This window comes from Oncorhynchus kisutch, linkage group LG28 (assembly GCF_002021735.2).
Source record: "Oncorhynchus kisutch isolate 150728-3 linkage group LG28, Okis_V2, whole genome shotgun sequence".
Taxonomy (NCBI): Eukaryota; Metazoa; Chordata; class Actinopteri; order Salmoniformes; family Salmonidae; genus Oncorhynchus; species Oncorhynchus kisutch.
The window spans coordinates 49,802,416-49,817,389 of NC_034201.2; the positions used below are offsets into that span (position 1 = coordinate 49,802,416).

Genomic DNA, 14,974 nt, shown 5'->3' on the forward strand with positions numbered 1-14,974 from the left:
AACTGAGCCACACCACATTGGGTGAGGCGGGTTGCAGGAGAGTATTTTGAAGTTGAGGTTTAGGACAAATATTAAAAAGAATGCAAAGAAAAGGGTATATACACATGGGACGAGACAAGACAAGGACAAATACGTCTGACTGCTACGCCATCTTGGATTCATCTCCATCCATCTCATACACCATCCAAAGTGTAATTAATAACTTCACCAAGCTCAAATTGATATTCAATGTCTTATTTATTTTTAACCATCTACCAATAGGTGCCCTTCTTTGCAAGGCATTGGAAAATCTCTCTGGTCTTTGTGGTTGAATCTGTGTTTGAAATTCACTGCTCGACTGAGGGACATAACAGATAATTGTATGTGTGGGGTACAGAGATAAGGTAGTCATAAAAAAATCATGTGAGTGAGTCCATTCAACTTATGTGACTTGGTTAAGCACGTTTTTACTCATTAACATATTTAGGCTTGCCATAACAAAGTGGTTGAAAAATTATTGACTAAAGACATGTCAGCTTACATTTTTTTTTAAATCAATTTTAAATTCAGGTTGTAACACATCAACATGTTGAACAAGTCAAGGGATATGAATACTTTCTGAAGGCACTGTGGGTGTAAGGAGAACTACATTAAGGAAAATGGTAGAACTGTCCCGTACGCAATATATCTAGCTTTAAGCAGGTCTGCCCTGAGAACAGTCTTGGTTTGCATTATGCGATTCTACAACTGGTGTCAGTGTTGTTTGGTTTTGTTCCTGTTCTTCCGGCAGGTTCTCCAGAGGATCCTGATCAGGAGTCCAGTAAAGAGCAAGACTCCTCCCCCAGCAGCCAGCAGCAGTAGCAGCACGTCCACAGAGTAGTAAGAGTACCAGGGCATCCTGTTGGCCGACGTACGGAGGTGAGACGCCCCCTTGTGTCGCATCACAAACTCCAACCAGAAGAGGGCCTTGTCCATGGGCTTGATGGGCTGGTCCATGTGCAGGCGGGACAGCCTCTGCATGTTCTCCCTGTAGGGGGCGTGGGTGAGCACCTGGTTCAGAGCCTGCTGGAAACTGGGTCCGTTGAACATGGCCAGCTCCAGGATCTTGGCAGCGCCTCTCTCCTGCAGACGCAGAAGATTGTCATACTGGTCAAAGAACAGGGGTATCCCCAGCACTGGGGTGCCGTGGTAGATGGCCTCCTGGACCCCGTTGGTTCCTCCGTGGGCCACAAAGGCTCTGGTCTGGGGGTGACCCAGGAGGTCTTTCTGGGGCATCCAGTCCACCAGAAGAGTGTTGTTGCCCAGAGTGGAGGGCCTCTTGCCCCGGTGCCTCCAGATCACCTTAGATAGAAGATGAAGAAGATATTAATTTCTCTTTAAATAACTTCTCGTTTACATCACTTGCATTGCAGAGAGCTTTACATATAAAAGCTAATAATGAAAAACAATCAGGATACCTTCTGAGGCAGCTTGGCGAACACGCTGGCGATCTGGTCTGTGATATCAACAGGAAGTGCATTGACAAGAGTCCCCAGAGACATGATGATCACCCCATGCTCCCCGGCACTCTGGACAAACTCCTCCAGGTCTTGAGGCAGGGGCTGGGCCGGCTTGCACTGGAATCCCCCCATGTAGACGACGTTGGGCATGGTGGGACGGGGGAAGTCAAACACAAAGTCAGACCTCATCAGCCAGATGTCAGCTTCCTGGATCAAGGAGATGATGTCACAGCCCCCTTCGAAGTACTTGGCGCAAATTGCGTCATAAATCGGCCCAACTACGAACCTCTGCTGATACACGATGATGCTGTAGTGCAGCATGTTTTGGACCCGTTGGACGAAGGTCATCTTGTCAGTGAATCCAGACCCTGTGATCGGGATGTAGGACAGGGGAGAGGGGGCGATGGCAGAATGGCCCTCCCCGCTGGTGATCCAACGGGCGTTGAGCACCACAGGCAGTTTGAGGTAGTGGGCCATCAGCAGCCCTCCAGCGAGGTTAGGGTCGGTGAGCATCATGTCATACTGAGCGTCCTGGAGACTCTTCATCAGCTCCTTGTCGTCGAATATGCGAGCCAGCATCTCGCAGCCCAGGATGTGGGCTTCTTCTATCATACTGAGGAACTCCTTGGTTAGTTGGAAGAACTTCAGCAAAGATATCCCCTCTCTCTGAGCCTGAATTAAGACATTAAACAGAGATTGAATGCCTGTTTGACAAAATAAATGGATGTCTAGCTGGATGGTTGATTGGCTGGTTTGCTGGCTGGATAGATGGATCAACCAATCAACCAGTCATAAAGACACATCAAACCTTCATGTGCTTCTGAAGGCACGTTATGAAGACATACCTTCAGGTTCTTCTGTAGGCACGTTATGAAGACATACCTTCAGGTTCTTCTGAAGGCACGTTATGAAGACATACCTTCAGGTTCTTCTGTAGGCACGTTATGAAGACATACCTTCAGGTTCTTCTGTAGGCACACTATGAAGACATACCTTCAGTTGATTCTGTAGGAAGGTTTCGATGTAGCTGTATAAGTTATCTTTCTCCTTGATGGTGATAGAGGTGTATAGAGGTGACTTCTCTGTGATGTACCAGCTGGTGGAGGGTCTGACCACTGTGATGGTGTGGCCTCTGGCATGGAGCTCCTCGATCAGTACCTACACATTGGTGACGTTAGTAAGATCACAAAGAGACATTGTCAACATTGCCGTTTTAAAAGGTATTAATCCTTTGGAGATATCATGAGCTGATCTCAATCCACTGCATCTGCCTAGGTCAGCATTCCACATCTGCAGTAGAAGTTGGCCGAGCTACAGCAGTGTTTGTCAGACCATGAGAGACATCCCGAAATCGGTCTTCTCACGAAAACGTCTCAACGGTTTAACCTAGAAATTAATATGAAAGACTGAACAGACTGTGGAAATCTGTGTTCTCTGTTTTGTTCTACAACCCCCACAAGTGTCACGGGACTCGTCTGAAGCTAACCAGCTAACAAGCGAATGGAAGTATGAAGGTAATTTCTATCAAAAATAAAAAGAATGGATTAAATATTTGTCAAAAAAACCTAAAATAAGATATAAGACTTCAAAACCTCTTATTTTTTGCTGTCATTTTGCCAAAGATATTCAATGCTATAGGCTATAGTAGTAAGTAGTAAAGTAGTAAGGCCAAATTCAATATTTTATCAAATCTTTTTTCAATATATATTTTTTAATACCTAAAGGGGTCCTATAATTCAACATCATTTAGCTAAATTATCCACAGTATGACCGTCTTAAAACAACTCCATATGTTAGCACAGTATACACAGTAGTCTCATTGAGATGCAGGGTTCTTCAATTCCAGTCCTGGAGGGCCATAACCCACTTTGGTGGTTGTGGTGAGGTGTGGCCTGATTAACATGGTTGAAATCATTCATTTGAAATCACAAAACTTGTGCAGAACACCATAACGGTAAATGACCAATGGCAGAGGTTTCTATAGTACTGAAAATCCGTATTTAAGTAAAAGTACTGCTACTTAGGTTGTAGTTTACTCAAGTAAAAGTAAAAAAGTATCCGGTCAGAAAACTACTTCAGTACTATTTACACATTTAGTTAGGATTTTTTTTTTACACCTTATGATATACTGTGTGCAAATAAAAATGGATTGATTTGACTCACAAAGTATTTTGACAGAAAAACATTAAACTATTCATAACTTGATATTTGTAGCAAGATGCAAGGTAACATAGTAACCAAAAAAGTGTTAAACAAATCCAAATATATTTCATATGCCAATAGCTTTTATGAGGGCAAAGTGTGGCTACTTTGAAAAATCTCAAATCTATTTTGATTTATTTAACACTTTTTTGGTTACTACATGATTCCATATGTGTTATTTCATAGTTTTGATGTTTTTTATTCTGTAATGTAGCAAATAGTAAAACAATGAAGAATGACCCTTGAATGGTGTGTCCAATCTTTTGACTGGTACTGTATGTGTGTGTATATATATATATAATTATTTTCATTTTTTCCAAGCAGGCCACTGACGTAGATGACTGACTGCCCATAGAGTTTCCATGAATAACCTCCCCCGGCCAGCGGGCAGTCCTGTATGTCGAGCCCTGCGACATGATAGATAATAATATAAACCTATGTAACTGGAGGGATTTGGTCAAATGTAACTAAGTTAACAGTAAGTTGCAGTTCTTGACACACTGAAACATGTGCACCTGGCACCTACTACCATACCCTGTTCAAGGGCACTTAAATATTTTGTATTACACTTTCACCCTCTGAATGGCACACAGACACAATCCATGTCTCAAGGCTTAAAATCCCATTTTTAACAGAACGCTAGACACATCATTGAGCACCTTCATGTTGATCCAGTGGCTTCCATCGACAGGAAAGACCAGGACTTTTCCTCCATGGCAGGACGGTGCAGGAAGGAGAAGGAGAAATGACACCAGACTTAGAAACGAGAGGTGTCCCCAAGGAGAGAGGGAATACATTGTGTCTACACAGAGGAAAAAGAAGACAAAAGTCACTTGTTTTTCCAACTCGTCACCTCTAGATGTAAAATGCTTTATTGACCTGAAAGCCTATCAAGTCTTGCACTCGTGCAACATATAGTTAAATAACAGTTCATTAAGCTTCACCATGATGGTATATACTTGTGTCAATAAGTTAGTATTGTCTGCACAGCTTTATTACACTATTACAAAACAACAAACTACTTGAGTGTAGGTGAATAAGAATATGCATTACGAGTTGGCTTACCGGTGCTATAGAGTCCATGCAACACTAACAACGCTCTGCAGGGGACTGCAAACTGCAACATATAGGCAATACTTTGAACGTTTCCGGGTTCAAAGTCCACCTGATAGTATAGACGTCCTGCTATAGCCCAGGTAGATGATTTACAAACAGATAGTGGTGCCTCCCAAATTGCACTAGTTTTGCCCAGGGTCCTCGGGGCTCTGGTCGACATAGTAGACTATTGTAGGGAATAGGATGCCATTTGGGATTCACCCACTACATGGGCAATAACACTAGTGAGTTCTGGTAAAACACACCTGTCACATAACTGACCTCTTACCCAATTTAAATGCCTACTTATCATTGATCCAATCCATATGTGATTGTGTCCATCTCTAGTCTGACTCCAGGTTGTAGTCAGACTGTATTCACCTGAACCGTTAAAACATTGTGTTGTGTTACAGTCTGAATTTAACATGGATTAAATTGAGATGTTTGTGTCTCTGGTTTAATACCCCATAATGTCAAAGTGGAATTCTGGTTTTTAGATGTTTTTTTTATTTTTATGAAAAGCTGAAATGTCCTGAGTCAAAAAGTATTCAACCCCTTTGTTATGACTAAGTCAACTAAACAAGTTCAGGACTACCAATGTGCTAAATATATTTTTTTTATTCGGGTCGGAAAAACACTCCAAGCTGTCAACCCGACCGCTCGGAGGTGTCTGCGTGGTCCTAAAGCACACCGTCTCCAAGATTTGTATTACATTCCAATGATAAAACATGAGAAAACGCACATATATACAATTATCTGGTCAACTATCTGTAAGGTCCCTCATTCAAACACAGATTCAACCACAAACACCAGGGAGATTTTCCAATAACTCGCAGAGAAGGGCACCTATTGGTAGATGAGTGAAAATCAAAAAAGCAGACATTGAATATCCCTTTGAGTATGATGAAGTTATTCATTACAAATTGGATGGTGTACCAATACACCCAGTCACGACAAAGATACAAGCGTCCTTCCTAACTCAGTTGCCAGAGAGGAAGGAAATCAATCAGGGATTTCACCATGAGGCCAATGATGACTCTAAAACAGTTGCAGAGTTCAATGGCTGTGATAGGAGAAAACTGAGGATGGATCAACAACATTGTAGTTACTGCAATTACTAACCTAAATGACAGAGTGAGAAGTGAAACTGCAAAAGAAATGTAACAAAATAAATGAATGTCCTGAATATAAAGTGTGGACCAAATCCAACACAAGCATGGTGACATTATATTTTGCAGGCCTAGGACTAGGATAAAAAGAAAAGGGATTGGAGCTAGGCAAAATGGTTCAGTCTGCTTTCCACCAGACACTGAGATGAATACAAGACTTGAGGATGGATCTAGCAATGATCAACAACCCATTTGATAGAGCTTGAAGGATTTTCAAAAGAATAATGTGCAAAGCTCTTAGAGACATACTGAGAAAGAATCCCAGCTGTAATCGTTGTGAGATGATTCTAACGTGTATTGACTCAGGGTGTTGAATACTTACTGTATCTAATCAAGATAAATTGGTGTTTTACTTTTCATTACTTTTTTTTATACAAATGTTAGAATTTTTCTTCCACTTTGAAATGACACAGCATTGTGTCGATCGTTGACAAAACTGACTAAACTAAACCCATTTTAATCCCACTTTGTAACACAACAAAATGTGGAAAATATAAAGGCATTTGAATACTTTCTGAATAACTTGTCTTCGTAATGTGCCAACAGAAGCAGATGAAGGTTTGTCTTCATAATGTGCCAACAGAAGCAGATGAAGGTTTGTCTTCATAATGTGCCAACAGAAGCAGATGAAGGTTTGTCTTCGTAATGTGCCAACAGAAGCAGATGAAGGTTTGTCTTCGTAATGTGCCAACAGAAGCAGATGAAGGTTTGTCTTCATAATGTGCCAACAGAAGCAGATGAAGGTTTGTCTTCATAATGTGCCAACAGAAGCAGATGAAGGTTTGTCTTCATAATGTGCCAACAGAAGCAGATGAAGGTTTGTCTTCATAATGTGCCAACAGAAGCAGATGAAGGTTTGTCTTCATAATGTGCCAACAGAAGCAGATGAAGGTTTGTCTTCATAACGTGCCAACAGAAGCAGATGAAGGTTTGTCTTCATAATGTGCCAACAGAAGCAGATGAAGGTTTGTCTTCATAATGTGCCAACAGAAGCAGATGAAGGTTTGTCTTCATAATGTGCCAACAGAAGCAGATGAAGGTTTGTCTTCATAATGTGCCAACAGAAGCAGATGAAGGTTTGTCTTCATAATGTGCCAACAGAAGCAGATGAAGGTTTGTCTTCATAATGTGCCAACAGAAGCAGATGAAGGTTTGTCTTCATAATGTGCCAACAGAAGCAGATGAAGGTTTGTCTTCATAATGTGCCAACAGAAGCAGATGAAGGTTTGTCTTCATAATGTGCCAACAGAAGCAGATGAAGGTTTGTCTTCATAATGTGCCAACAGAAGCAGATGAAGGTTTGTCTTCATAATGTGCCAACAGAAGCAGATGAAGGTTTGTCTTCATAATGTGCCAACAGAAGCAGATGAAGGTTTGTCTTCATAATGTGCCAACAGAAGCAGATGAAGGTTTGTCTTCATAATGTGCCAACAGAAGCAGATGAAGGTTTGTCTTCATAATGTGCCAACAGAAGCAGATGAAGGTTTGTCTTCATAATGTGCCAACAGAAGCAGATGAAGGTTTGTCTTCATAATGTGCCTACAGAAGGACATGCCCCAACCAGAATCTATGGATTACAGGGAACATTCACACTGAATTAAAGGGTAGAGCTGCCACTTTCAAAGAGCTCTAACCCAGAAGCTTATAAGAAATCCTGCTATGTCCTCCGGCGAACCAACAAACATGCAAAGTGTCAATACAGGTCTAAGATCAAATCGTACTGCTCCAGCTCCGACGCCTTGAAAACCATTACAGACTACAAAGGGAAGCTGCGAGCTGCCCAGTGACACAAGCCTACCAGACGAGCTAAATCACTTCTATGCTCGCTTCGAGGCAAGCAACACTGAGGCATGTATGAGAGCATCAGCTGTTCCGGACATCTGTGTGATCACGCTCTCCGCAGCCGATGTGAGTAAGACCTTTAAACAGGTCAACATTCACAAGGCCAGATTAGCAGGAAGTGTACTCCGAGCATGTGCTGACCAACTGGTAAGTGTCTTCAATTACATTTTCAACCTCTCCCTGTCCAAGTCTGTAAAACCAACATGTTTCAAGCAGACTACCATTTTGCCTGTGCCCAAAAACACTAAGGTAACCTGCCTTAATGCGTAACGACCCGTAGCACTCACGTCTGTAGCCATGAAATGCTTTGAAAGGCTAGTCATGGCTCACATCAACACCATTATCCTAGAAACCCTAGACCCAGTCTAATTGTCATACCGCCCTAACATATCTAACAAAAGGAACACCTATGAGCGGCCCAGTGCATCACCGGGGCCAAGCTTCCTGCCATCCAGGACCTCTATTCCAATTGACATGTTGTGGCAGGACCTTAAACGAGCCGTTCCTGCTCGAAAACCTACAAATGTTGCTGAGTTAAAAGGGATTTCACCCTGGCTCTGCCACAACATGTAGTCATTATCATATTAACAACGATACGTTTTGATCATAAACATCCAATCCACAAGCTAGAACGAGCACATTTTAATTTCCCTGGTAGAATCAGGACGTTTCGACTTGCTGGGTTTTCGTGTTCTCATAGTGAACCACGTCACTCATAGTGAATGCAGACACCGCCCCTAAGGGCGTGCCAACAAACTTAGATGATGCTATAAGGTGTTGTTTAGTTGTGCTCAGAACTTCTCTCGGTGAGAAAGATTTTTTTAAACGTCGTTTTTTTTCCACTAACATTTGTCTTTATGCTTCTGTTGTGTTCTGTGCCTGGCTTTGTTAAAGGAAAGGCTCACCCATAATGAATGTTATATCGTTTTTGTCCATCTCTTAAGTGATGTTCTATCGATTCCCTGGATCATTTCATGCTTTCATTGTGTATCTGAGTTATTGGCGTTCAAGCAGGCACACATCCGTCCAGTATGACGTAGCACTGTGAAAAAGTCTCTCACTACACGGGAAGTTCATGGGAATGCGACTTTTATATCATTAACCTATCGTACATGTCAGATTTCAACACTGGCTGATGTCATAACTCGGGAGAATGTCTTCTCTCAAATGAGCCATTCTTACCTTAAGAAATGTGTAATTTAACAGAGAGTCAAGCACATTTATCCTATTTGTCTGCTGTCTGTTTAGTCCAGGGTGCATTTCATGTTGTCGTTGGCAGAGATATTATAGAAAGGAGATCGGAATCCAACGTATGGCCACACCCAGCAGACTGTCAACCAATCGTGTTCACGTTGTCATGCTGCGTCAAGCGGTTGCTTAACTAAATGTCATGGAATCCCTTGTCAAAGTCAGTGTATATATTTCGAGAAAGGTGCCTATTTTCCTAAAAAGTATCTAATCTCACGATTCCAAAGCTATACGATATTACATTACACATAGCAAGTTAATTATATCACATCTCGGGAAAAGATATGTAATGTTGTACTTCTTGTCGACGAAATTCGTGCTAGTGTTGTGTTTTTCAGCTGGTACCCAATAGCCTCCCATTCACTCCTTGTCCCAGAATCACCCAGAATGCACCGTGCTGCAAGTTGACAAAACAATGGGCAACGTTTCCCATCTCCTCATAAAGTATCTCTGCCGTTGTGAATGTTAGAGTTCACTCTGTGATGCCTCACATCGATCTGCAGATTGAACAGGATGAGATTGTAGAATCCTAAATTGATCGTGCAGTTTATTTAGGCGATTTTACAGTTAAAATATATCTACGTTATATTCCGATTTTGTCTTTGGTATTATTGTGTGTAGCTATGTTTGCTAGCTAGCTAGCTACATAGCTAGCTAGGCCAGCCTATAGAGAGAGCATTGTATTGTGGATTTTGTAGTTGACTTGAGCTTCAACAGAATACACAATAAGCATTTCATAAACATGAATTTGGGTTGTGTTTGTATGGGTTTGCTTTTGTGTTATCAAATCAATGATAACTTGGCTATATACAAATGGTACCAGTATGGATTTCATGATAACTTGGCTATATACAAATGGTACCAGTACCGAGTCCATGGGTATGAGGCAGATATACATAAAACACTATATATACAGCAGTATGAGGACACCCCTTCATCCACTATATATACAGCAGTATGAGGACACCCCTTCATCCACTATATATACAGCAGTATGAGGACACCCCTTCATCCACTATATATACAGCAGTATGAGGACACCCCTTCATCCACTATATATACAGGACACCCCTTCATCCACTATATATATAGCAGTATGTGGACACCCCTTCATCCACTATATATACAGCAGTATGAGGACACCCCTTCATCCACTATATATACAGCAGTATGAGGACACCCCTTCATACACTATATATACAGCAGTATGAGGACACCCCTTCATCCACTATATATACAGGACACCCCTTCATCCACTATATATACAGGACACCCCTTCATCCACTATATATACAGGACACCCCTTCATCCACTATATATACAGGACACCCCTTCATCCACTATATATACAGGACACCCCTTCATCCACTACATATACAGCAGTATGAGGACACCCCTTCATACACTATATATACAGCAGTATGTGGACACCCCTTCATACACTATATATACAGCAGTATGAGGACACCCCTTCATACACTATATATACAGGACACCCCTTCATCCACTATATATACAGCAGAATGAGGACACCCCTTCAACATCCACTATATATACAGGACACCCCTTCATCCACTATATATATAGCAGTATGTGGACACCCCTTCATCCACTATATATACAGCAGTATGAGGACACCCCTTCATCCACTATATATACAGCAGTATGAGGACACCCCTTCATCCACTATATATACAGGACACCCCTTCATCCACTATATATATAGCAGTATGTGGACACCCCTTCATCCACTATATATACAGCAGTATGAGGACACCCCTTCATCCACTATATATACAGCAGTATGTGGACACCCCTTCATACACTATATATACAGCAGAATGAGGACACCCCTTCAACATCCACTATATATACAGCAGTATGTGGACACCCCTTCATACACTATATATACAGCAGAATGAGGACACCCCTTCAACATCCACTATATATACAGCAGTATGAGGACACCCCTTCATTCACTATATATACAGGACACCTCTTCATCCACTATATATACAGCAGTATGTGGACACCCCTTCATCCACTATATATACAGGACACCCCTTCATTCACTATATATACAGGACACCTCTTCATCCACTATATATACAGGACACCCCTTCATCCACTATATATACAGCAGTATGAGGACACCCCTTCATCCACTATATATACAGGACACCCCTTCATCCACTATATATACAGCAGTATGAGGACACCCCTTCATCCACTATATATACAGGACACCCCTTCATCCACTATATATACAGCAGTATGAGGACACCTCTTCATCCACTATATATACAGGACACCCCTTCATCCACTATATATACAGCAGTATGAGGACACCTCTTCATCCACTATATATACAGGACACCCCTTCATCCACTATATATACAGGACACCTCTTCATCCACTATATATACAGCAGTATGAGGACACCCCTTCATACACTATATATACAGGACACCCCTTCATCCACTATATATACAGCAGTATGTGGACACCTCTTCATCCACTAAATATACAGGACACCCCTTCATCCACTATATATACAGCAGTATGGACACCCCTTCATACACTATATAGACAGGACACCCCTTCATACACTATATATACAGGACACCCCTTCATCCACTATATATACAGCAGTATGAGGACACCCCTTCATCCACTATATATACAGCAGTATGAGGACACCCCTTCATCCACTATATATACAGCAGTATGAGGACACCCCTTCATCCACTATATATACAGCAGTATGTGGACACCCCTTCATCCACTATATAGACAGGACACCCCTTCATACACTATATATACAGGACACCCCTTCATACACTATATATACAGCAGTCTGAGGACACCCCTTCATCCACTATATATACAGCAGTATGAGGACACCCCTTCATACACTATATATACAGGACTCCCCTTCATCCACTATATATACAGCAGTCTGAGGACACCCCTTCATACACTATATATAAAGCAGTATGTGGACACCCCTTCATACACTATATATACAGCAGTCTGAGGACACCCCTTCATCCACTATAATTACAGCAGATGGAGGACACCCCTTCATACACTATTGTAATGCGGTCTGTGTGTAGCTGGTGTAGAGGAGTCAGGCGCAGGACAGCAGATATGAGTAAATAAACGTACTCGATACAATAAAGATCAATGGACTGTACTACATACAAACAATTACTCACAAACAGACATGGGGGAACAGAGTAATTGGGGAATTGAGACCAGGTGTGTAAGACAAAGACAAAACAAATGGAAAATTAAAAGTGGATTGGCGATGGCTAGAAGGCCGGTGACGTCGACTGCCGAACGCTGCTCGAACAAGGAGAGGGACCAACTTCGGCTGAAGTCGTGACAGTACCCCTGCAAGATTAGTGGAATCTGTGTGGGTAGCTGGACAGGTAGGATGACTGACAGTGAAGGTGAACAGGTGGTCACGTGTCAGGTGACACAGGAATGGATGAGACTGAATTCCTTTAACAATAAAGTGGTATATTTACTGAGTTATCTGTGGTAGTCTGTGGTGGATTCATGAATGCACAGAACTTCTAGATCAGATTGAGTTAAGGAAGAGAAAGCAGCGAGATCAGGCGAAGGCAATTTCCTCCTTTTATGGAGTTGAGATCTGTCGGACATTTCCACCTGACCTAATTAAAGTGCCCCTGGCTCTGCTGAGTAAATGGCAATGAATTAAATAATTATTCCACCAACTCCATGGGCCTTTTCTACAGCCATCCCAGCAATTTCTCTCCGCCATTTCCCTCTGTTATCCACATAGAAGGCATTTTCCACTGAATCCAATACTTCTGGGTCACTGTCTGGATGCTCCCGTGCGTGTCTCTGCAGAGCGTATATGGCACAGCAAGGACTGCAGGTGGTGCCAAATGGGAGTACCTGCCATTCATAGATTGTGGGCTCTGCATCTCGTTCCATATCTCGCCATATGAACCGGAGCAGTGTGGTGTGAGAAGGCAGTAAACTAATCTGATGAAACATGGCTTTGATGTCTCCACTGATGGCTGCAGAGTGCTTCCGGAACCGGAGAAGGACACCGAGCAAGGAAGGACCTAAGGTTGGTCCGGGGAGTAGACAGTCATTCAGGCTTTGACCAGCAGCTTGGAATGAACAGTTGAAGACAAGTCTATACTTCCCACCATGTTGCTGGATAACATGGTGAGGGAGATACCAGGATTCACGGAGTGCGTTTCCCACTTCATCAGCTGTCACTTCAGTGACGTAGCCTGCCTTCACAAGGTTATGAATCTCTCGGTTATGAACTTCTGCAAGCTCAGGATTCTTCAGCAGGCGTCGCTCCGTTCCACGCAGTAGTGGGAGTACAGCCTGTGTCGTGGTTGCCAGAGGAGGATGGTTGGGCACCCGTAGCAGTGGGGTTGCATACCTGCGAACGCCGTCCATTTCAGTGGTGGTGGTGCTCTTCTCCAGGAGGTCTAATGCATAGGAGTCATGTTTCGAGCGAGTGACCTCCTGTAGCTTCCGGTTGGAGAAGGTGTCCATCTTCCAGAGCATCTCATCATTCCGAAGAATGTGCACAGGGGAATGGATCTGGATTGCTTCTGGTGAAGAGGACTTGCTGTGACTGTAAAGCTTGGGTGGAGAGAAGTAGATGGGATGGACCTTGCACAGCCCAACCCAAGGGTGTATGGATAGCAATGGGCCCTCCTTCTGGTCCAGCTCGTATAGGCTCAGTCGGGGTGAAGAGATGTGGGTGGTCTGACTCAATCAGGATAAGTGGCGCTACTCTGGCCAGGTTAGAAAGAGGCAATCCTCGTAGATGAGGATATTGTTTCTGTAGAACACTTACTGGGCAGGAGTGCTCTGCGAGATTCAAGCCATCTGCCGTGAAGACATTGGTGACGTTATAGGCTGTGTCCCTTTTTCCTGAAGGTGAAATGCTAAAGGTCACAGCAGAGCCTTTCATTTGGAAACATCATGGCGCACCGTTCTGAGATTAAGGGTCTCGAGGGTCCCCTCCAGGTTAAGCTGACGGGTGGCCGCCGTTAGAATGATTGTTCTTTCTGACCCATCATCTAGAACGGCAAATGTATCGATGCTTCTCCATTCACTATGCAGAGTGACCTTGACCACCTTCAACATGACCCTTGGAGACCGGTTCTGCTGGTCGAGGTACAGCTCCTTTGCAGCTCCTACCATGAGCATACTCTGCTCGTTCTGTGCTTGGGGATTACATTATGCAACACGGTGAGATGGATTTCTTTACAGCGGTTTCAGGGTTTCCTGTGCAGGTCTCCGCCTTGTGGTTACGGGCACACTTGTAGCATCGCTCGCCTGAAGTGATCCAGGCCTTCAATTGAGTTTGAGTGAGCTTTTTTACCCTGGGGCATGAGCCAAGGAAGTGCCCCTTACTATTGCAATATGGGTAGTAAGGCTGGAATTTGATGTTCTTGCTCTTGAGAGGGGTCTTCTTCCCGGGTTCCTCCCCGGCTTCACTATTTAAGTAGTGGGATTTGGCCTTTTCTGTCCCTCCTGGCGTTCAAACTCCTTCCTTCCCCCAGTGGCTATGGCTGAGATTGTGGCCTGGTGAGCGATGCTCTTCGCCTTTGCCTTCACCTCCAACCATGCGGCCAGGTCTCCGAGAGCATAGGTGCTTCTCAAGCCCTCTTTCAGGATGCCCTTATTCAAACACTGTTCAATGAAATTGTCTCTGAGGTACACTGGAAGTTTGCTAAGAAGCCTGTCACGTGGGAGCCACATTTCAACTCGTTCCCGTCTTCTCCTTCAACGGATTGGAGCATCGAGGTCAGGGATTGGACAGCCAGGGACAATTCTTGGAAGACAGCCTTGTCTACCATTTTAATTGGAGACGTGTTCAGGATGTTGTTTAGTTCATTCTGGACTAGCTGACGTGGCTCACCATATCTCGCCTTC

General features: G+C 43.3%; 1 protein-coding gene across 3 annotated transcripts; it reads right to left on the minus strand.

Moving 5' to 3' along the window:
• Positions 1–426: 426 nt before the first annotated feature.
• Positions 427–9,085, minus strand: LOC109881055 (UDP-glucuronosyltransferase 2C1). Of its 3 annotated transcripts, XM_031807631.1 has the most exons (6): positions 8,969–9,067; positions 4,746–4,797; positions 4,340–4,482; positions 2,472–2,636; positions 1,437–2,150; positions 427–1,320 (listed from the first exon to the last, which is right to left on the minus strand). In XM_031807631.1, exons 1-6 carry the CDS (start codon positions 9,044–9,046, stop codon positions 733–735), a joined length of 1,740 nt encoding a protein of 579 aa, XP_031663491.1. In that variant the 5' UTR covers positions 9,047–9,067; the 3' UTR covers positions 427–732. The 3 variants fall into 3 exon arrangements, with proteins under 3 accessions (XP_031663491.1, XP_031663492.1, XP_031663490.1); XM_031807632.1 differs by lacking the exon at positions 4,746–4,797 and having other exon boundaries at positions 8,969–9,085; XM_031807630.1 differs by lacking the exon at positions 8,969–9,067 and having other exon boundaries at positions 4,746–5,208.
• Between the last annotated feature and the right edge of the window lie 5,889 nt (positions 9,086–14,974).